At 38.4% G+C, this 22,063-nt stretch overlaps 7 protein-coding genes across 7 annotated transcripts; 3 read left to right on the top strand and 4 right to left on the bottom strand.

Annotated features, from left to right (window-relative positions):
- Positions 1-3,365: 3,365 nt before the first annotated feature.
- Positions 3,366-3,654, top strand: CBG14284 (the record flags this gene model as incomplete). Its single annotated transcript, XM_002644381.1, has 2 exons — positions 3,366-3,419; positions 3,529-3,654. The coding sequence occupies 2 exons, from the start codon at positions 3,366-3,368 to the stop codon at positions 3,652-3,654; spliced, it is 180 nt and encodes a 59-aa protein (XP_002644427.1).
- Positions 3,655-4,947: 1,293 nt separating this feature from the next.
- Positions 4,948-8,334, bottom strand: CBG14285 (the record flags this gene model as incomplete). Its single annotated transcript, XM_002644382.1, has 9 exons — positions 4,948-5,022; positions 5,067-5,277; positions 5,329-5,413; positions 5,668-6,163; positions 6,370-6,451; positions 6,515-6,768; positions 7,711-7,830; positions 8,099-8,230; positions 8,281-8,334. 9 exons carry the CDS (start codon positions 8,332-8,334, stop codon positions 4,948-4,950), a joined length of 1,509 nt encoding a protein of 502 aa, XP_002644428.1.
- Positions 8,335-9,350: 1,016 nt separating this feature from the next.
- Positions 9,351-10,292, bottom strand: CBG14286 (the record flags this gene model as incomplete). The annotated part of the gene is made up of 3 exons (XM_045239525.1): positions 9,351-9,608; positions 9,660-9,956; positions 10,236-10,292. 3 exons carry the CDS (start codon positions 10,290-10,292, stop codon positions 9,351-9,353), a joined length of 612 nt encoding a protein of 203 aa, XP_045095382.1.
- Positions 10,293-13,269: 2,977 nt separating this feature from the next.
- Cbr-abu-10 lies at positions 13,270-14,704 on the top strand (the record flags this gene model as incomplete). Its single annotated transcript, XM_002644384.1, has 7 exons — positions 13,270-13,311; positions 13,368-13,598; positions 13,650-13,808; positions 13,849-14,148; positions 14,196-14,249; positions 14,295-14,384; positions 14,429-14,704. The coding sequence occupies 7 exons, from the start codon at positions 13,270-13,272 to the stop codon at positions 14,702-14,704; spliced, it is 1,152 nt and encodes a 383-aa protein (XP_002644430.1).
- A 724-nt stretch (positions 14,705-15,428) lies between these two features.
- On the bottom strand, positions 15,429-17,819 carry Cbr-erp-1 (the record flags this gene model as incomplete). Its single annotated transcript, XM_002644385.1, has 10 exons — positions 15,429-15,533; positions 15,625-15,726; positions 15,780-15,876; positions 16,562-16,662; positions 16,711-16,800; positions 16,888-16,926; positions 16,995-17,087; positions 17,192-17,460; positions 17,506-17,647; positions 17,757-17,819. 10 exons carry the CDS (start codon positions 17,817-17,819, stop codon positions 15,429-15,431), a joined length of 1,101 nt encoding a protein of 366 aa, XP_002644431.1.
- A 1,041-nt stretch (positions 17,820-18,860) lies between these two features.
- CBG27657 lies at positions 18,861-19,277 on the bottom strand (the record flags this gene model as incomplete). Its single annotated transcript, XM_045239526.1, has 2 exons — positions 18,861-19,093; positions 19,211-19,277. The coding sequence occupies 2 exons, from the start codon at positions 19,275-19,277 to the stop codon at positions 18,861-18,863; spliced, it is 300 nt and encodes a 99-aa protein (XP_045099497.1).
- Positions 19,278-20,979: 1,702 nt separating this feature from the next.
- CBG14290 lies at positions 20,980-21,462 on the top strand (the record flags this gene model as incomplete). Its single annotated transcript, XM_002644386.1, has 4 exons — positions 20,980-21,033; positions 21,082-21,166; positions 21,220-21,284; positions 21,331-21,462. The coding sequence occupies 4 exons, from the start codon at positions 20,980-20,982 to the stop codon at positions 21,460-21,462; spliced, it is 336 nt and encodes a 111-aa protein (XP_002644432.1).
- Between the last annotated feature and the right edge of the window lie 601 nt (positions 21,463-22,063).

The raw sequence follows: 22,063 nt of genomic DNA on the forward strand, positions 1-22,063 counted from the left end.
ATAAAGTTCTGGTTTTGTTGATAGTAATATACCGTAAAACTTTATCAGAAGGGCCGGCCCTTTCATTGTTTCAGGGTAGCTCTGAAGGATCTTTCTATAGAAGGTACCCCTTTATATTCCCGGCTGTTTTTTTTTTAAATTTCTCACCTAAAAATTAGGTCGATTCTTGTTTGAAATCTACGAAAATCCCTCAACACTACTAAAATTGAAATGGGCATCCGCTAATTCCAAAATTTTTGAAATTTTTATATCAATCGATCCAGAATCATAGGTCGGGAAGAAAACTCTCTTGGAGGATTGTCCGAAAATCTCTCGTTCTTAAAATACATGTCACAAACACCTCAAAAAATCAACGTAGAGGGTGCAAATTAAGGAGCTCGACAAGAGGCAGAATCCTTGAGGGTGCACACAACGAAATGAATAAAAACGTGAATTATTTTTATCGGTGTTTGTTTCTAAAAGAGCATAGGTGTACAGTATGGTTAGAAGCTATCTTGAATTATGAATTTTCATGGTGAACAGGAAGTTTCGCAACACACTCCTGGCGTGTCGTGCGTGCGCGATTTTGCAGACCTTGCAGATTTTACAGATTTAGTACAGTACAGTTTTCATCCAAAGCATTCTTTATTCATTTCTTTGCAAGTTAAAAGGGGGGCCCATAGGTAAAAATTTGGACTAAGTTTCAAGTTTTTCGAATGATTCTATAAAAATTTCGTACTTTGCGCTTGTTCCCACAAAAATTTGTCACTTCAAAAAATTTCAGTTTAGGCCGGTTTTTTGTATGGACAACACTTTTTTTAAATTGTAACTGTGTAATTTGAAGTTATTCAACTAGTTTCAGATTTTTCCAGGCTTAGTAACAAAAAAATAGACAAAAAATATGCAAAAAATGACATAAACTGAAATTTTCCAAAAATTGTGAAAAGTGTTCAAATTTCGAAATTTTAATGAAAACGGTCACAAAACTTGAAAAAATTGGTAAATCTCAACTTAGTCCACATTTTTACCTATGGGCTCCCCCTTTTGACTTGGCCCGCCCCACCCTTTTCGCTTGGCCCCCCCCCTTGTCATAAAGAGCCATTTTTTTCCACAACAGGCAACATATGATTTTTGCCAGGTTCCGTTTATTTAATTAGTGTATATCTCAGAAAATCTAAAAGTCGGTTTCTATAATCAACAGAAGCTTTTTTATTTACTTTTGTACTCTTTCCATCTTTTTCAAAAGTTTTTTTTCTTAAAATACTAATGCTTATTGATCTCTTAACATTGTTTCCATTTCCCCTTTTTCTATCGAAAGTCACGTTGCAAACTGTGATAATGATAATTATTATGGTAAACAATATCTCTTATCATTTTGTATTCAGTTCCTACCAAACTAGCTGAATTTTTGTCTAATTTTTCTTTCAATGGCTTTATTTTAATGGAATCTGTGGTAGAGCTATCAAAAAACATAGAGAAAGAAATCCTTGACTTGTTTTGTATCAAGTTACTTGTTTTTTTTCACATCGACGTATATATTTTTTGTTCCACGTTCCAACAGTTGTGTTTTTGCTACTAACAATGATGCCACATTCTTTTCTCTTCTATTTTGTTATTCTAGTTTACCACCTTACTGAAATTCGCATCCAGTCGTTTTCCATTTTATTTTTTCGATTGCCCTTGTTCTCTTCCTTCTTATTCTCATTCTTTTATTTCTTAATCTATAAAATACAACAAACTGAGTTATGAATTTTACCGATCCCGATTGGTAGTCAGATAGTTGTGTGAATCAAAATTGCGTATTTGTATTACAATCGCTCTCAAAACAAATTGTACAGCAGTCATAGAGTATTTGAGTTGTGAGCCATAGGTTTTCGAAAAAGTCGCATGACGTGCTGCTCAGGAAGAGGAAAAGAAGGAGTACACCATCATATTATCTTCACTTTTCATCTCCTCCTCCTTTTCACTTATTTTAATCTTTGTTCACTTATAGCACCACTTTATACCAAACTCGTGCGCTTAAAAGTAGAAAACTCGCGAAATGAAAAATTTTCATAGACCTTTTCACATAATTATATCCTGCGAGACACTACTAAGCTGGATAAAATCAGCTGTTTCATTTTGCGAGGCTACTTGCCACTTTATTTTTTTGCCTTCTCTTTGTTAGTACTCCATCAAAATGTTGAAAAAAAATTTCAAACTTGAAACTCGACAACGAAAATTCCCTAGAAAAATATGACGCGTTGTTATCATCGTGGGGTCATAAAACCAACTGGTTTTTTGTTCTGAACATTTTGAAATTTCGAAACAAACCGAAACATATAAACAGTTCCCTTCTCAAGGATTTCTGGTGATTTGTGATTACTTAGCAGGAAAATGTGAAAACAAATCAAAATGATGAAATTTTTTCGCTTTAAATAGACCAACAAAAAATCTGGAAGCCATAGAATCCAGTTTCTCTCATTCCATAAAATGTTGAAATTGTTGTTTCGATGATAAGCTCTTTAAAATACTCGACTATATTCTGATTAATTCTCTTGGGTATTCATTTCAGACATTCCGAATTTCAACCTTGGATTCTCAAATTCATTTTGTTTCTCTTTTTGATTTTCTGCCAAAGATCTAGAACCTTCCAATATAGTATCAACCATTCAGCAAAGTTTGTACCTGCCACTTCCAATTTCAAATTTACTTCTCAATTCCTCCAAACCAGTCTAGATACCAAAACTACTTCAATTTCCTTCTTTTTGCCATTTTGGTTTTCCGTTTCCAAAAGTACGCGACCCCTTTGATGTCGATAATTTCCGGCCGATCAAACTAATCGAATAACGTTTTTCCTCGACTGACAAAACAGATTTGTTGTGTGTATGACTCGTTGTCTTTTTTCTCTCTCTCCACTCTCCTCGCTTTTCTCTTCTTTCTCCCCCCAACCGCCCAAAACGAACTCCGCCCATTGCGGCCACATCTCAGTCTCGGGGGCGCGTCTTCTCACCTCAAAACTCCTCTTCTTGTCATTGTGGCCCTATGGTGCACTTCTTCTGTAATACATCTTCTTCAAGCCGGTGCAGCATTTTTTTTCTAGAGGTCACATGCGCACACAGGCATACACCACGAGTGTATGTTTGTACGGAAAAGTTAAGATATAATACAACGAACAATGTTATTTGATGGCATTGCTTCGTCGTCTCATCTTTCTTAGATTTCGTGTCAGAGGGCGATAAAACAAGAGAAGAAAATAGTATAAAACCGCACTGGACTCTTTTTTCAACTAGTTCCTCTGCTCTCGAGCTCTTCTTCTCCTTTTTATGTCTTTCTCTTCAATTCCACTTCCTTTGATTAAAATTCTGACATCTTCCTCATCCTATACTTGACTTTTTCAGAGCATCATGGCCATCGAAATGCAGCAAATCATCGAGCTGATCCTCGCGATCTTCCTTCCAGTAAGTCTTAAGAATGAGCAATGTTTTAGAAAACTTTTTCGCAAAAGCAAAGATAGAATACGATTGAGCAATAATTCTGATAACGTATCACAATCCAATTTCTTTCCAGCCACTTGCCATCTTCATCCACGGATCCGACTGCAACATCCACGTCGCCGTCAACATCATCCTCTGCTTCTTCTTCTACCTTCCAGCCATCATCCACGCTCTCTGGTACTGCTTCTTCAGAGCTTAGATCAATCGCCACCATTTCCAAAAATGCCAAATCGATTTCCCATACCCACCAAAAAAATTGCATATTTTAATCTCCCGAACCACGCATTCACCGTTGCCTTATTTTCTCAGAAAAAATATTTCATTGAATGGCGTTTATCCTTTTTTTATATCCTACTATCTCGATTTTGGTCCCAATAATAAACATCCATGAAAAATGTAACTTCCTTGTTTTTTTTTTCTCAAAAAATCGATATCTATGAGAGCGATTTATTTATTGTGTTGTTGAGTGGGGGGAGATAAATGTCGAAGTTTTTCTCGGGTGGGGGAAACTGAGAAATGGCCCAGGGCGAGACGATTTACACTGTGTTATATGTTTGTGTGTGTGCCCACTTCATCGTGGAAATAGTGCAGCAATCAGCGGAGACGCCAGCGGCGGAGGCCCCCCGATTTTCGAAAAGTGAACAATAAAACTGCCCCGCGAGGTTGATGGGCTGATCGTTGTTGTGTACGTTACGTGTGGTTGAAGGTCGACAACACCTTCCGCCTTTCCTTCATGTTGACTTACAAGGCCTTCCGAGGACATTGTACGAGTGGATCGTTTTTGAAAAAAAATAAAGACAGCTAGATTTTGTCTATTTGAAATCAATTCAAATGTTTTGTACATTGGTATGCACAGTGCAAATGATCAAAGGGTTGTTTTGTTTTTAAAAAAAACAGGAAGCAGCTTGGATGGAAAATCATAAGATCGTTTGATTTCACAGAAAAAATGATAAACAGTCTAGATTTCCTATACTTGCACTCTGAGCTCAATTATCTCAATATCTGTGAGAGGCATGAAAAATTTGTCAATTGAGAAAATGTTCATGACAAGATGTCAAATATTTTATCAGTTGACAATTGTTTGATATATTTTTTAGGAACAGAGATAATTGAGCTTAACATGAAAATATAAAGTGAGGCACTATGAGAGAAATCACGATTTTATTTACTATAAATAAATACTTTAATTGAAAAAAGACCAAGTTTAACTTTTCAATGTGAATTTTATCAATCACCTGAATCTATATCTTTAAAATCTCTATTTCAGCACGATTTAATCAATTTTTAAAAGTTGGATTCAACCTAAACAGGATTCCACCTAAATTCGGTTCGGTTCTTTTCTTATCAGTTCATGCTCCATATTATTTCACAATTATCTAAATAATTTATTTTTATCGAATGTACAAGTAAATAGTCTCTAAATCTCTACCCGCCAAAAAGGTTAACAAACGAAAACAAGGTATAAATTAAATTGTGAACGTTTTCCCGGGTTCTAAGCCTTCATGTACGAGTCGCCGTCCATTTGGGTGTTAGCGAATACTGATAACGTCTTGTTTTCAATATTTTTCTGAAAAATATGAATTGAACTACAATTTTTCAAATAAAGCAAACTTCTTCAGAATCCGTTGCATTGCTCTTCGAACTTTTCGGAGAATCTCTCATTGGCTCCGTGTAACTGCCTGCATTGCTACTGTCATCATCTTCTTCTTCGTTGTTATTATTGTTGCTATTATTATTATTGCTGTTGTTGCCATTTCCATTGTTATTACCATTATTAGAGTTGCCACTAAGTTTTCTAAACTTTGCTGCCATGTTCTTGTATCTAAAAGTTTTCTCGTTGAGATACTTGAAAATGTATGGGAAATTGGATTACTTCAAACAGCAGAGGTTTTGTGAACATTGAACATATCCTGGCTGGCACTGACATGGGACTCCGCAAGCGACTACAACTTCAGCATCTGGAATTTTCTGGCTCAAAACTCTGGAAATAAATGGAACCCGGGTTAAGAAATTTGTCAAGAAAACGTTATTATCAGTTATAAAGTATAAAGCATAAGTTAGATACATATTCCAATGCATTCCACATTCATCTTTATCCCCTATTCTGACATGCACGACACCCTTGGGTGGGAGGAGGTGGTAGAGGTTGAGGCATCCGATTTTCTGTAAGATCCATGCGAACTCTGAACCCCCATACATCACACAGTCTTACGCTGTTGAACACATGTTGGTTGACACAGAGGCATACAAGCTGGAGCACATTGAATTGGTACCGGAGCATATGTCTGAACACATGTCGGACTGCAAGCGGGCATACAGGTTTGGACGCACGACAACTGGAAAACTTGGTGATGTGGGAAACTTTCCAATTTTCGTAGTGATACCCTAGCGATACAACTGCTCTCGCACATAGGCATGCATTGAGAAGCGCATGGGGATGGAGCCATTTGAACGGAGTACTGTTGAATACATCCCATATCACAACTTGGGTAGCACGGCTGTGGACACATTGATTGAACACAGGAAGATGTGCACGATGGCATACAAGCTGGAAGACACTGGGTTACAGGTCTGGAGACCTGGAGATTGGTGACACAAGCGTTGGTGCACATTGGGCGGCACTGTTGTGGGCACATTGAGTACTGTTGAACACAGGATGATGAGCAAGATGGCATGCACATTGAATCACATCGTGGGGGTGGTGGCATCTAAAAATAGAGCAAGGTTTTGCTGAAAGTAGTTTGCTGAAAGAAAAAGGATTCAGTTTCCCATAACATTTTTCCATTATTTATAATTGCCCAATTTCCCAAAATTTAATGGAAAAAGTGAGTCATTTCTCGTCTATTTTGAAAGTTGGTCAGCCACATTCCCATCAAAACTTTCAAAAAAGCAAAACAAGTTTCCTGAAACTTACTGGTGCGGGAACCGAAATTTGGATTTGTTGAATGCAGGTTGGTAGACATCTTGGCATACACTGTGGAATGCAGTTCGCTTGCCTGAACACATTAGGGGTTTTAGATTTTTTTTAGCGGAAAAAAAACGAAGGTCAAGAAACATACGTGCAGATGGAAGGACAGTTGTTTGTACAGGTACTGCATGTCACTGCTTGGACACAAGACTGTGTACAGGATGGCATGCATGCAGACACGCAGGACTCTTGTTTGATACTGATTTCATAGTCCTGAATGCAGGAAGAAGAGCAGGAGGGCATGCAGGACGGAGCACAAGTTGGGCGAATGGCTACTTGAATTGATTGGATGCATTGTGGAGTGCAGACAGGTTGACATTGTTGAGGGCAGCTAGGGAAGACTTGCTGGAAACATAGGCTTACATTTGTAAATTATAAAAATGACTATTTTTGGACCACATTGAAATCCCTAATCGGCTTAATTCTAGTTTCGAGGACAAAAATGTGTGTGTTTTTTGGGATCATCTGGCTGAAGTTTTTTAATGAGAATTGAAATGAATTTAGTAAAATGCATTAGGTTCTCAAAGAACCATTTTGTTAGTTTAAAACACTTCAAAATAGTTTTCAGGTAAAATTTTGTTATAGTGATTTTAGTCTTCAACTCAATGTTTTAAGTTGTTTCAGCTTTTATGAATTCTAGAGGTCTTGGTGGTCTTATGTGATTTAAAGGTTATGGAACATCGACTTTCTGAAAGCATGTGAGTCAAAATGAAAGGGATCCACTAATCACTGTTCTGACAGTATTATTCTCAAAACTTATACTGTAAGCTAATTTACCTCGGTCCTTGTTGAAGATATCAAAAATCAGTCAACTGACAAAATGCTTCCCATAATACTACAAGCTTTTTTATAGTTGACAATTTTTTATACCTCTTACAGTAAATTAGATAAATCAGTCCAAAGCATGATCATAAGGATACTTTCTTTGGAATTATTGGTAAATTGCTTTCCATAATACCAGCGATAAATTTCCGTAAACACTCTGATAGAAGGTCGCTCCAAACTTGCTCTTTGAACCGAATTCTCTCGGTTCTTGTTGAAGACATTAAGAAGTTATCTAAAGACAGGATTTTTGATATCATAACAAAGATTTTATCAGTTGAACACTTTTTGATACCTTTTGCAGGAAACGAGAAAAACTGTCTCAAAATTCAAGATGACTTTCTATTGGAATTATTACGGTGTTTGCGGGAAAATTGTGCTAACTTTAAAATAATCCAAAACATTCCATCAAAGCTAACGCTTTGGCATCTTTGCGGTAGTTCTCCACTTTACCAAACTCCTCACCTGAATACAAGACGATGAGCAAGAAGGCATACATTGTGGAGCACATTCTGTTGGTCCCTGGATAGCATTAATGCATGCTGGAAGACAAAGTGGCATGCACTGCTGGCCACATGCCGGTCCCTACAACACATCATAAACCATACATATTCCTATTAAATGATCTCTACCGATTTCACCAAATTTATACAAGCTGAATCGCATTTTGGCATGCATTGCTCCACACAAACTGAGGTCTAAAACAAAATGAAAATGAACTGAGAGAACTTAAAGGGGTAACAAAGGACCTTGGCCATAACACAAGCTTGTGTGCACATTGGTTGACACCGTTCGGGACAAGTGACCTTTAAAAGTTGAAGAGTGGAAGAACACAAAACTATCCAGAACTCACGAATCCATTGCACGAACCACATCCACAGTTACCTGATGGGCACATTGCACAACATTGTCTCTTTGACCTGACACGAGTGATTGAGGAACCGTTAGTTCTGAGAATCGGAGAAGTGAGAAGGGAGGTGGAGACCTGCATTTTATCAAGACTTTAATTAGGTCAAAACATTACATTGAAATTACCTCATCCCCTAAAGATAGTTGAACTACTGCTAGTGCAGCTACAAGATACTTCATTTTCACACTATCAGTAATAGAAATTCTTCTGCCAATCAGAGAAGGTAAGACAATGGAAAGTCTCGACGACTATGAGAATAATGTCCGGCACGGTGGTCAGTTCTCCCGCTATTTGTACCCATATATTTATAGAGATTGACACTTGCATTGTGCCTCGACGGCCACTTTTTGTGAACTTCTCTTTCTCGCGCCCCCCATCAAACACCATTTCGAATCGAGTCGCCAAACACTTGATTGCACACCGATATCCGGAAATCGCCCCTCCTGGTCATTATGCTCAATTTTTCAAGTGGGTATATGTGTCTCGCCATTGGAGAAAGGCGGATTTTGACACTTTTTGGCATCGAGCATTTTTTGATACACTTTTTTATATCACATATAATTTACGGAAAAGGATGTACGAGCTCAAGCAAAGACTATATCGAGTTCAGCTGAAGAACAACTGAAGAAATATGGAACGGATTTGGGGAAATGGAGGTTTAGTGTCGGAATTGTTTCCTGAATTTAAATTTTGCAGTAGTTTCAGGAAAAAATGTGAAAATTCAGAGAACTGTTAATGCATAGAACATTAACCCATACTTGTACTTTGAGCTCAACCAGCTTGATTTCTGTGAATGATATCAAACATCTGTCAATTGATAACTTATTTATCATTATTTTGGTGCTATTTTAGCAGACAATTTTTTGATATCTTTCAAAAGAACCGAGATAATTGAGTTCACAGTTAAAGGTTTAGGTAGACTTCTATTAGACGACGTACATTGTATCATTTTTTGTGATAAAATGTCACCCATACACGTGCACTTCGATCTCAATTATTTCGATTCAAAAATTTCCAGCACTTTTTGACGGATCTTTTATAGTTCGATCTTACACAGGAGTTTTATAGTTAGAAACGTATTTAGAAACTGGAAAAAACATTTATTACAATCTAACATAAATATGGATAAATTAAAACACTCAATCGCGGACCACCATATCAATCTGCTTCCTTTGAATCGCTACCGCATTCTTCTTCAACAATGTTTCTCGCTTTCTCCTACCGTAACCGAAACCTCCTCCACAGCCACACGACGATCCTCCGCCACTATAACATCCACCGGAAACGTAACTAGAACTATAACCACCTCCGTATCCACCACAACCTCTGAAATGACAAAACCACTTAGCAAATACAAATGTTCTTTTTTTAGTCGGTACCCTCTCATGCAAACCGGCATACAAACCGGCATACAGCAGCTACAGCAGTTGTTTTGTACAGGAACTGGCACAGGCTAAAAAGCATTTTTGAATGGGTAAAAGGGTCATAAATAGGGTTACAATACCACTGGCATCGGCATCGGCATCGGCATCGGCATTGGAACTGGAACAGGTTGCGGAACTGGCTGAGGAACAGGTACCGGGGCAGGTATGGGTACTGGTATTGGTGGTGGAATTGGTGGTGGAATAGGCATCTGGCAGCAAATCATTGTGGTGACACAGCAGCCACCACCTCCAAATCCAAATCCGCCGCCGAAACCGCCACCGAATCCGAAGCCACCGCCAAATCCGAATTGGCGTTTTTGTCGGATATGAGCATCTCCTACATTTGCCAAAGCTGTGGTGGTAGTGTTAAGTTTTTCCTGAATTGGATTGAATATTAAACTTGAAAATTTTTCTTTTTAGTTTCAGACACTAGTTGATCAATCCAAGGTACAATAAACTGGATTCGAACATTATTTCAAAACAGCATCTTTCAAAAAGCCAAACTATTTTCAAATTATCTCTGCAAAAATTAGCAACCAGTTGTCCGACACAAAATGATCTTGACTCAAGCATCAACAGCTTGTTCAGATGTGCCAAAGCGGCTGCTCAACGATCAAGCAAATAATTCTCATCACGTACTAAACAACTAATATTACCTCTAATCCTACTACTGTAGATGTTAAGAATATTAGTACTGTACTGAATAGAAACATCTGAAGCTTATGGTCGCGCACGCACCGCTTTGAACTGTTTTATACGAGGGTCAGCCAATGATGTTTACAAAAGGTTTCCGTAGTAGACTGGATATATCCAGAATTCTTAGTCATCAATGTTAGTTTCGTGAATTCTGAAGTGTACGGAGAAGAATTTTCTAAGAAGAACTTTCGGGTAGCTTAATGGAAAACAAACTAAATTCAATGCAAAAAAAAATTGGCAAAAAAACTGTCGAGGTGTCCCAGTTTCAAAATTTCCAAAAGTTTTGTAATTTTGCCCCAATATTTTTCTCCAGTTCAAAATAAATCAGTTAAATATCTTCCAGGTCAATGTGTACTCTTTGATCTCCGAATTTTCTTTTAAGCAAACCGGAACAAAAAATCAAAAGTTCTGTTTGATCATGCACTTCAAGCTCAAAAAACTAAACTATACTTATCCAGCTTGTTGCTTGCTCATTACTATTTTTCCCACTATCCCGTTCATTAGAATCACAAAAATTCCTATTCTTATTTTTCATCAACTAGCTCATAGGTGGATAGTTCAAATAAGACGGCAATCGGGAGAGCGAGAAATCCAGAATAGTATTTGCGTGAAACTGTATACTTTATAAATTCGATTGAAAAAACTCGAAAAAATTGGAGTTGGGATGAATGGTGCAGACGGTTTTTTTCGCATGTTTTAGAGATCAAATAAAGTTCAGAAAAAGATCGGAGTTCAGAAAGCTCAATATTGTCTAGCGTAATTGGAAATTGTATCTTGGTAGTTTGAACTATTGGTTTCTGCGAAAAAACATGTTTGTGGACAATAGCAATACGAAATTCTACTGATAATCTAGCTACAGTGTCAGACAAAAATGCGCCACGATTTTTGCAAAAGAAACACACCGACTTTAGAGCCCTGAAAAAGTATTTTAGCGGTTGCTTTAAAAATGTCAGACAATTCTAAAAAAAAATTTTTTTATAGCTTGAAAATGTTTTGCCAAACTCCATTCATATGAGATATGCCGTCTGTAAACGAAAAGAAATTCCTCAAAGTAACACTAAAATGTAAATTTTACTTCATTGAACTTACCTCGATGGGTAGGATTCATATAGGAAACTTGTCAATTATATAAACAAAGAGCTATTTTTGTTTAGTATATTCTGAAAAGTTCAGACAAATCAAGCAAATCTGGACCACTTTTGTAGGTTTCCAAAATTTTGTAGGACTCCAGTGGATAACACGAAATATGACTTTTTAGTCCTTTTTCATCAAAGTTAATTTTGGATGCCAAAATTATTTTTTTTTCTGATGGTTTGTGCTTTGTCCATTTTTTACGTTTTTCAGTCAACATATAAGAACGAACATCTTTGGCTGCAGCTCTCTCAAGTACATTTTGCCGACACACTGATAAAACAGAGCCGGGAAGCATATGAGTGCTCACGTACCGGTCTTCCTCTCACTTCACGTACGTGTATGATCCTCTTCTGTAACATGACCACCCCTGAGCTTTTAATCCGATTCAGTCGCAACGTTTTTGCTATTCAAAAGCTCTCACAAACATTTGCAACTTTTTTATCCAGCATCTCCTCAACTCAACCCCTGCCCTCTCCGTCAACCGGTATACAACTCTTTCAGGAGTGAGGGGGGGGGGGCTGAGTAATGAAGAATGTGATAATTGGGGTTCTTGATGTTTGTTTATTGGTGGAGAAAAGAATCAACGAAAGATTGGGCAAATTCAGTAGCAGCAGCTGGCGGAGGGCGTTAACCAGTTTTCAGTACATGTGTATTTCTTTTATGACGCGGCGGATCTCTATTTACGGTCTATTCCGGAGGGCAAACATAACGCATCATTTGAAGTTTTTTACATGAAGTGTTCGGAGATTGAAATTTCAATTCGAATGGATACAGTCACGTAGAAAGTTTTAAATACAGTAGCAAAGAAGATCGGAAACATTTTGCGAACAGACAATTCAAAAAAGAGACGATTCGGGAGTATAAATTTTTCCCTCTGAATAATATCGATCAAAAATGGACAAATCTTCAAGCAAGTCGGTTTCAAAAGGGCTAAAATCATACATGTCAACCAAGCACCAAGACAACTACAATCCTTTGCAAAACACTTTGAAAACTTGGAATTCCTTTTTAATCAGAAAGTCAAACTCACGAGATCTGGGTAATTATATTTGAATGAACTTAAACTCATTTTCTGCCTGAGATTTGAATCTTGGCATTCGAGTATGACTGAATTTTATGTTGGCGGAAAAATTTCATACTTTCGAAATGTCCCAGCCCAAAAAAGGTAGCAACTCGTATGAAAAATGAATCAAACGTTCAAAAAATTTAATGGACGAAAAGAAACAGAGATTTTCAGATTATTGAGAATTGGAAAAGTTATCGAAAAAAAACATCTACCGCCAATAAATATCTGGAACACCTAATTAATAAATAGAGAACACAACTGGAAACTCTGAAAAGTTTGTAAGAAAATTTACTGGAAGAGGGTCTAAATGGAAAAAGATAAAAAAGAATTTTCAGCCCCGAAAAAAGGAAAGAATGAATTCAATGAAGGATCATAAAGTACTGTCAGTCAGTTCCCATTCTGTGAATCGCACCTTTTTCGGCTATAGTGCAAAACTACCGTAATCCGACAATTGCGCACATTCTTAAAACAAACAAAACTTTTTTGGGGGAACACCGTTCTTCCGCATCCAACCGAAACTTTTTTGTTATTACTCATTCCTCTTCTCTAGTCCCACAATATACCATATTCCCACAGAGGTGCTCTAATCCGATCATCACCTACTCATCTGTGTTTGAAGCACAATTGAAACTGCCTTCGTCGGGTTTCTCTTTTTTTTTGTCAACTGTTCTTGCGCATGCCGGTCTTGCCCTCTTGCCATGACTCCTCCCGGCGGGCGCGTATAAATAGGAAGAGCACAACTCGAGTTGTCAGTAGTAGCTCGGCTCAGCAATACTCTAACAATAAGCAGCAACATGTTCCGCTCGGCTTTTTCTATCCTGGCTATTGTAGCTTTGGTATGTCTAAAACTTTTTATTACATTTATTTTACTTATTACCTTTTTCGTTTCTAGGCTCTTTCCGCTCCAACACTTCGTGAGAAGCGTCAAGCTTGCTCATGCGCCCCAGTTCAACAGCAACCATCATGCTGTCAGCAACAATCCACCATTAACGTCCAGGTTCAATACACCCAGACCCAGATCCAACAACAAGCCCCAGCTCAGGACCCATGCGCTTGCCAGCAGCAGCCTGCTTGCGACTGTGCTCCAGTCCAACAGAACCCATGTGCTTGCCAACCAGCTCAGGTATTTTTACTAGTTTTGAGGATAGTTAAAACTGAGAGTTTCATTTTTCAGCCAGCCTGTGATTGTGCTCCAGTTCAACAAAACCCATGCTGCCAACAAGCTCAACCATCCTGCGACTGCCAGCCACAACAGCAACAGCCAGCCTGCGATTGTCAACCACAACAGAATCCATGCGCTTGCCAGCAACAACAACCAGCCTGCGATTGCCAGGTACACTGATAACTCTTAATTTTCCATCTTTAAATTTCAGCCACAACAACAGCCAGCCTGCGACTGCGCTCCAGTTCAACAACAGCCAGCTTGTGACTGTCAGCAGAACCCATCCTGTGTGACCTGCATTCAAATCGAAATCCGTCAAATCCAACAACAACAGCCAGCCTGCGACTGCGCTCCAGTTCAACAAAATCCATGCTGCCAGCAAGCTCAACCAGCCTGTGACTGCCAACCACAACAACAACAGCCAGCCTGTGACTGCCAAGCTCCAGTTCAACAGAATCCATGCTGCCAACCAACTCCAGTCCAACAAGCTCCATGCTGCCAACAAGCTCAGGTAACTGTTTATTTATCTTATGAACTTAATTTTCTCATTTTTTTCAGCCAGCCTGCGATTGCGCCCCAGTCCAACAAGCCCCATGCTGCCAGCAACAACAGGTACTTGATTGAAAAAATACCACTAAACAGTACAAAATTTTAAAGCCATCCTGCGATTGCCAACCACAACAACAACAGCCAGCCTGCGACTGCGCTCCAGTCCAACAAGATCCATGCGCCTGCCAACAAGCTCAGGTAGCATTACTGTAGTTTCTCATACAAATCATCCTTCATTTCAGCCATCCTGTGATTGCGCCCAGCCAGCTCAGCCAACTTACCAAGTTCAGGTTCAACAGACTCAACAAATGAACCAATGCGTGCCAGCCTGTCAGCCAGCATGCCAGTCATCGTGCACCGCTTCTTACTCGAACCAACAATCCCAGTACTCTTCCGCCACTACTTCCTGCGATGCCAACCAATGCGTCTGCCAACGTGGATACGTCAAGTGCGCCGAGCAGACCTGCTGCCTTAGATACAGATACACTAACCGCAAGGCCAAGCGATCGATCGCCTAAACGAACTCTCTCATGACAATCGTCTTTCGAAAATTTGAAAACTTTTTCTTCTTCGCCAAATAACCCTATATTTGTACATTTTGGTAATATTATTGCCATTTTTTAAAATAAAGCATTTTTCAATTCATTCAAATTTTTGTTATGGAATGGGTGGTTCCAGAGGTGAGAATTTGGAACATGAGACCTGCTACAAATGAGAACTAGGAAATGAGCACTCAGTTTACCGGCTCTAGTTACCGGCCTAGGAACCAATTTTTTAGAAAGCTATTATCGAAATGGTTTTGTTCTTCACAATACTTTAAGATTTTTGAAAAAAAAATCCCGGTTTGACCTATATTTTACGAGTTCTTATTTGTACGTGTTCTTATTCGCAGCAGTTCTCATTTTCCGAGTTCTCATCCCTGGTACCACCATGTAATGCTCCAGAGACAGTCATACAGCAAACTTTTTTCGAAATTTCAAAGTTTTTTTAAAAGGATGAACTTTTCCTAGTCCATTTCTGATTTTTCTTCATTCAAATTTGTCGAACACTTTCTTGACATTTGTTCATTTTGAAAATCTAGAGCACCTATACAATTAAATAGAAGAAGGAATGGCAAACATAAGTGAATAGAAAATTTTGCAGAAGAGATCTTTTATATAAATTATTTTTTTTCACTACTACAATACATTTTTTGGCACATGAACTGAGATCTACTTCAATAAATTAGGTATCATCGTTGTTTCAGAGCAGCTCAATGTAGCTGACTGGAAGCTTTCCACGCTTTCCTCCCTTCTCAGCCATCACATACTCGGCATCCATTCCGGGAAGACGATACACGATGAGAATCTGCAATAAGTGGTGTTTCTTTCACTCTCTTGAGATTGTGAGACGTCATTTCACACCAGGTTTGGTTTTAAAATTGAAGAAGGAGACTCACATCATTCTGAATAACGCTAATCTCAGAAGGCAGCACCGCCTCGTAGTCCATGATCACTTTGGCTTGTTTGGTTCCAAGATCCTCGGGCAGCAAACCACTTGGCTGGAAAATTTAAAGAACAATAGAAGTTGTTATTCTCTGAAGTCTTAACCAACCTTGGCCGCTGCAATAGCCGCCGCCATCGTTCGTCCATTTGGCGGGTCGCCGCTATTGTTCACCAAAATTGCAGAGCTTCCGCGGAACGACATTGTACTGAAAAGGATTTGAAAAGTAATTTAGCAACACATGTTTGAACACGGACAGAAACGTTTATTTTTATAATCGAAAACTTAGAAAGGAGACAAAACGCACACAGCAAAAATAAGGACGACTAGTTTTTCAAAGAATGCCGGTCAACGGCTGTCAGAAGAATTTTAAAAGATGGAAAAGAAGAAAATATACACAAACATCCGAAAATGGGTCATTCAATCGACTATAATTACGCTAAAATTAAAAACAATAATTACGCTAAAATTAAAATCAAATACCGGGCAGGATAAGGGATGCTACATACAATACAATGAAGAACTAATCTCGTGTCTTTTTTTAATTGGCTTGGGTGAATATAATAACACATAATTGAATTTTGCGAAAAGAGAAAATAGGGATTCAAGTGAAATATTTTTGTTGAAAAAAATTGAATATATGTATATTTTGGATTCAAATCTCCAGCTCAAGATCACAATCACGGGGGGTTATGGCAACAAACAGTTGGTGTAGACAATCACTGATCTTGCTTTCCATAGTAAAGTGGCGAGGCGTCGTCAGCGAGAGAACTGAAACTTTTTGCATACACACATACCAGCTAATACAACAGAAAAGAAACGACGGTGATTCTAATAGAGATGGATGGGCGCATGCGACATGGAAACTCAATGAGGCTACTTTGACAACCTACCCGCTCAATTCGCGTTGCAAATCCGCCATGAGTTGATGAGCCTGCGCGTAGAATGACATTTGGGCCTCGACAAAGTCTCGAAGACATTTCAGTTGATTGTTCTGGAATGAATTATTGATGAAGATTGGCGTAATGAAGGGAGACCTTACATGTGCAGTTTGAATTCCTTCTAGAAGCAACTTAGTAATCTCCGATTGTTTATCGAATTCTGCCTGAGCAACACGCACGTCAGCTTCCGCCTGGAAAATGTTAACTAGGTAATAGGTAAGTTTTTTTAAAGACCAATCACTTTTACAAAAAGAAACTATCACAACATCTGAACAAACCTGCTCAACCGTAAACCCTCCTGAGGTTTTACTATTGGTCTGAAAACGTTTTTGAACATGTTTTTGATTCCCTAATTGCAAACTACGTCCCAAATTAAAATACTCACCACTGCCTGAGTATCCACATTCTTCGCCTTCTTCAATCGACTTTTGCATGCATCCAAATCGAGTCGTTTGCTATTGAGGACCTTTCTTTCTTTCTGTAATAGCATTTTTTATTACAAACGGATGTAGATTAATGGTGCATAGGGAGAGGGCGCAATGGCCTGAGGGCACCAATCGGATATGCATTAAAAGCCCTCACCTGAATTGTTTTCATATCGCCCTCTAAAAAACGTCGGATTGGGAGCAAAGTGTTTGTTGCGGCCTGAGCACAAAGTTCTCGTTCAGCTTGTCCCAGTCGGCTCTCGGTCTGTGCGACTTTCAACAAAGCCGTTCCATATGGGGTGGTCTCTCCAAACGTCTCGCCAGCCTCGGTCATCGCTGTGGATAGTTGCTCGAGATTGTTTTGTCGTACAACTCCATCTTTTTTGAGTTCCAGTTTTTCGTAAAAGACCTCTTCCATACGGACGGCTGCAAGAATCCTTTTAGGGGCAATCTTTTTTGAAAATCACTAACTTGGATTTGGCTGCAAATAACTCTCTATGGAAGAGAGAAGACGGCGGGTATGGTCCTCGGTCTTATCGGCACGTTTGAGAAGATTCTCGAAATGTGAGTCTAGTTCGGTACGTTCGGCTTTCAGAAAAGTTTCTTCGGTGAGCTGAAACAAGAAAAATGAATTTCTGAGAGCTATAGGAGTCCATATAAGCCCTAACTGAAGAAATTGAACTTAGAATTCCAAAAAAGAAAACCCGCCAATTACAACGAACCTGCTTAGCTCTGCTGAAGAATCCTCCAGCATCACTGGCAATCTTTTTGAAGTTGAAATCCATGGCTGAGACGTCGTCACACTAATCTGAAAGGAAGTTTTAAAACTGAGGAAAAAATCTCGGGTCGAGGGAAAAAAAGGATGAGACAAAAACAGAAAAATATGGGTTGCTGGCACACACACGTAGGGGCATCCACACACACACATAAAGGAGGACGACATTACTGGAAAAAAACGGGGTGAATAAGAAGAAGAAGAAGAAGAAGACGATGGGCAATGTCGGTGTTGGTGGGAGGGGAGGAAAGGGCCCGACTATGAGGCAGGCACAAAAAATCGATGCGCGACTGCGCGTGCCGTTTTAAAGAGAAAAACGGGAAACGAAAAGTGACGGAACAAGTGGTGAAGAAGACGAATTTTTGAAAAAAAAAAACGAAAAAAGATGCGTGTACAACAAAAAACCGCAAGAGGTCGTTCATCTTTCTCAACATTCGTGCATCCATTTTTTTCTCCTTTTGAGCACCAATTCAAGATGTTACATTTTGTGAGAAACGGGGTTGTTATACATGCAATCAAATCTGTGAGAAGTGCAGTTTTTATTCGATTTCAAGTTTCTGAATAGCATATTAATGAGGAAAAACATTCCGACAAGCACTTTTTTGGTGCTTGGCAATAACTAAAATTTCGTGCATTATACTGTTTATTCAGTATGACAAAACTTTAGTGAAAATAAAAAACTCACAATATATCAAAGAATAATCTTCATAATAGAAATTTTCAACAGACAATAGTCTCGGTAGTGAGCAATCGACAACAACAACAAACGGTGAGTAATTGAATAGAAGGAGAGGCGCACGTAGTGTGCAAACGAATCGCAAAACGCGCCTGCAAACAACGTTGACGCGTTACGTTTTCGCGTAGAAAAGAGATGGAAAATCGGGGAAAGATTGTGAAAATGGAATGAAATGAAGCTAATTACGGAATAATTTTGTAAATTTTTATTGGCAAAATTTACAAAACAAAATTGAAAAGGATAAGAATGAAAATTTTCGATTCTACTGTTCAATAGCACGGGAAAAATTGAAAAAAAAGACTAATATTTGCAGTTTTAGAGGTTTTGGCCAGTCCTTTTTCTGTACAGAGTCATATCAGAGTCTGAATCGGAGATATTGTTCCCAAAGCATCCATTTTCCGAACTTGATTTCCAATGTGGACTGTCTGTTCCGTATTCAGCCAGATCACGAGCAAAGCACAATCCTTGTTTGAAGCCATGCACAGTAAATTTTGTGAAGAATCCGTGTAAACTCGCCCTGAGTTGTGCATCCCACAGAATTGCGTGTCCTGAAAGAAAATGTTGGCTGTACGCATGACCTTCGGTGTATTTGAATCCCTCGAACCGTACTCGGCCTGACTGTAGTTTTAAAATGGAGAGGCAGTCAAGTCTAAAACAAAGCTTACCGGTTTTTTTTGGTTGATCCCATATCCGGCCCATTTTCACATACTTTCTCTTTCCAGGTGTTTTCATTCAGACAAGTCTACGAAACAACTCCATGCTCATTTGGGACGTGGAAGTTAAGCGATACTGCTACGTTCCTTGCTGACGATACGGTTGTCTGATTCTGTAGGCACTATGGGTTTGAGTTAATTTTACTCCTTTTCACGGAAGTCGAATAATGCGATTTCCGAATGCGATCTGGAAAATCAAGGTCTGAAACGAGGAAAATTGTTGTAGTGGTAAGAATGTATCAAACCTCGTTAATGTTTGCTGATTCTGATTTTAGCAATTTGAAAATTCCACCGGAAACTGGAAACGTGTTCCACAGATTTCAAGTTTAGATGTGAACATGTTTTTTATATATAGGTGTGGCAGACGCATGCTGACTATTCCCATTTTCTGCTCATAACCAATCTTCATTGACAACCGGCAAACTGAATAGGGAGAATGACCTTGGAATTTGTCTGAAATATGAAAATTTTGAAAAAATAATGTAAAAACTGTTGAAAATCGCGAAAATATTATATTCGGAAGAGAAAACACAAAACACCAGCGTATAATTCGTACACAATAGAGCGCGTTTGCATGTCAAGAAGGAGGTACAATAAAGTGGTGTGCAACACATTTAGTTGTTTTGCCAGATAGGTGGCAACAAATGAAAAATTTCAATGATTGCAATTAAGAGATGACCGATCTAAAATTTTGAAAAAAAAACTTTGTATAATTTCATAAATGAATTTGCAGAATTCCCACGTTTTCGGGCAACTAGTATTTCGCAATTTTTATAAACGAGAAATGATACTGTTTCAGTATTACATTCAGCTCAAAAGTTTGAAAGTACCAATAAACTACAAAGCTTGCAATACTTCCTTTCAAAAAGAATGAAAGAAGAAATTATATGTATGTCTACTTTTTTCAGTGGAAAATGGTCAATATGTTTTCCTGAAAAAATGTTCTAGTTTTCTTTCTGATTTTTGTCAGAATCAGATAATAGGTATACTGAACAAATTCAGAGCTCTACTTTTATTATTGCCAAATTATTCTGAACAGATTCAAAGACGATCGGCTTCACAAAGACATAATCATTTCAGTTTTAATTTTAAAATTTGCACATTTTTGGTTCCCACAGATTATCTCATCAGATTGGACTTTTATAAGAAGTTCAGCAACACTTGTCATTTTTTCTGTATGAAACACTCTATACTCTTCAGAGCAACGGAAACAAAAAGTCTGTAATATTTTTTAAAGACTCGAAGTAGACCATTTCCAATGCAAAAATACTGTATTTCGATTTGAAATTTCCAATCACGAATTCAATAATATGTTGAACTCAAAAATATTGAATTTTGTTTCTGAAAATATCGACAAAAGTGACTTTCATCCAATCCTTTTTTTTTCCTCACTGCCACTTGTTAGAAGAACGAGCTCTGATAGTTTGAAAGTTACTACACAATTTTAATTGCTTCCGTAGCACAAGAAATCCTGATGTACAGTCGCGTAAACACCATTTCCGATTAAAACATAGACTTTCCGGGGGATGTTTGAACTAACTAATGACTCAAACATTTTTGCAAAAAACTGATGTTCAAATACGTGTTAACTTGCATGTGGCAATCGAAATATAAAAAGCCGAAAAGGAAACGAAAAAGAGAATGGTTTGAACAGCTTGCGTGGGAAAACTGTCGGAAACCCCCGACCAGCCCGAAATCATTCTTACAGTTTTGACAGCGCGATGAACGCCGTTTCCTTCGCTCTCTTCCTTATTCTTGCCGTCTCGATGGTTCAGGTAATGTTTTTTCTCAGAAAGGATTATAAGATCGCTTTTTATATCTAGGGTCTCACTCTGGTCATCAAGAAGAACCGCAAGTACAACGATCCACCATTCTGCTTCGCTTACAACCGCGAGTACAACGAAAATGGTAAATTTTTTCAATAAATTTCAAGGAAATATTATAATGTAATTAATTTTCAGACGAGACCTCATCGTGCTCCGGATATCAATTTGATTGCTTCGACTCTGCCGGATCCCAGATTGGAGTAAGTTTGATAAGAAGCTTATCAAGAAAATAGAGCAAACTTCCAGAACAAAATTCCCTTCAACAAAAAGGACTGTGAGAATATGTCCGCATTCCGTTCCTACACAGATGCTGACTTCCAGAAACGTCTTGATGATGCTAGCAAATATGCCACAACCGTTGAAGCATCTGGCCACTGAAAAATATACCTTCTCTTCTCTATACCCTATACCCCCAAGTGTGTTACCTATTTGTATGTTGTCTTTTTTCTGTATTATTGATTGCCACGTGTCTTAGCGACACATCAAATTGTATGTTGTTGTTATATCACTTTATGTCATCATTCGGGATAAATCAATGGACACAGAAAAAGCGAAAACGTTTGGTGTTTCTCTGTTTTTCGATGTTTTCGCTCATTTTCTTTCCCTCCTTTCTCTCCTCAGGAATGAAGACGGCGACGGCACGGTGTAAACTAAGGAGCCTGATGCTCAACGTGCTTGTGTGGGGGCGCCCTTATGATCTCATGCGAAAGAAGAGCGTCGACCCGGGTTAGATTTTACTTTTTTTTGTTTGAATCTATTGTTTTTGGGGTTAAGAACACATAGAACTTCGTATTTCTTTGTGGTTTCTGCGACTCCCGAAAGATAGAGACAGAAAAAACCGTCTTGTTTCACAGTAGCGTTTTACAGTAAAAAATTTCAAATTTCAAAATCTAAGCTTTTATTTTGAATATTATAAAAAAAACGGATATGCTGAACACAGCCAGATCTGAAAATTTCTTTCTTTGTTATGAATTTTTAT

The sequence above is a fragment of the Caenorhabditis briggsae genome (genome assembly GCF_000004555.2).
Source record: "Caenorhabditis briggsae complete genome, chrX, whole genome shotgun sequence".
Taxonomy (NCBI): domain Eukaryota; kingdom Metazoa; phylum Nematoda; class Chromadorea; order Rhabditida; family Rhabditidae; genus Caenorhabditis; species Caenorhabditis briggsae.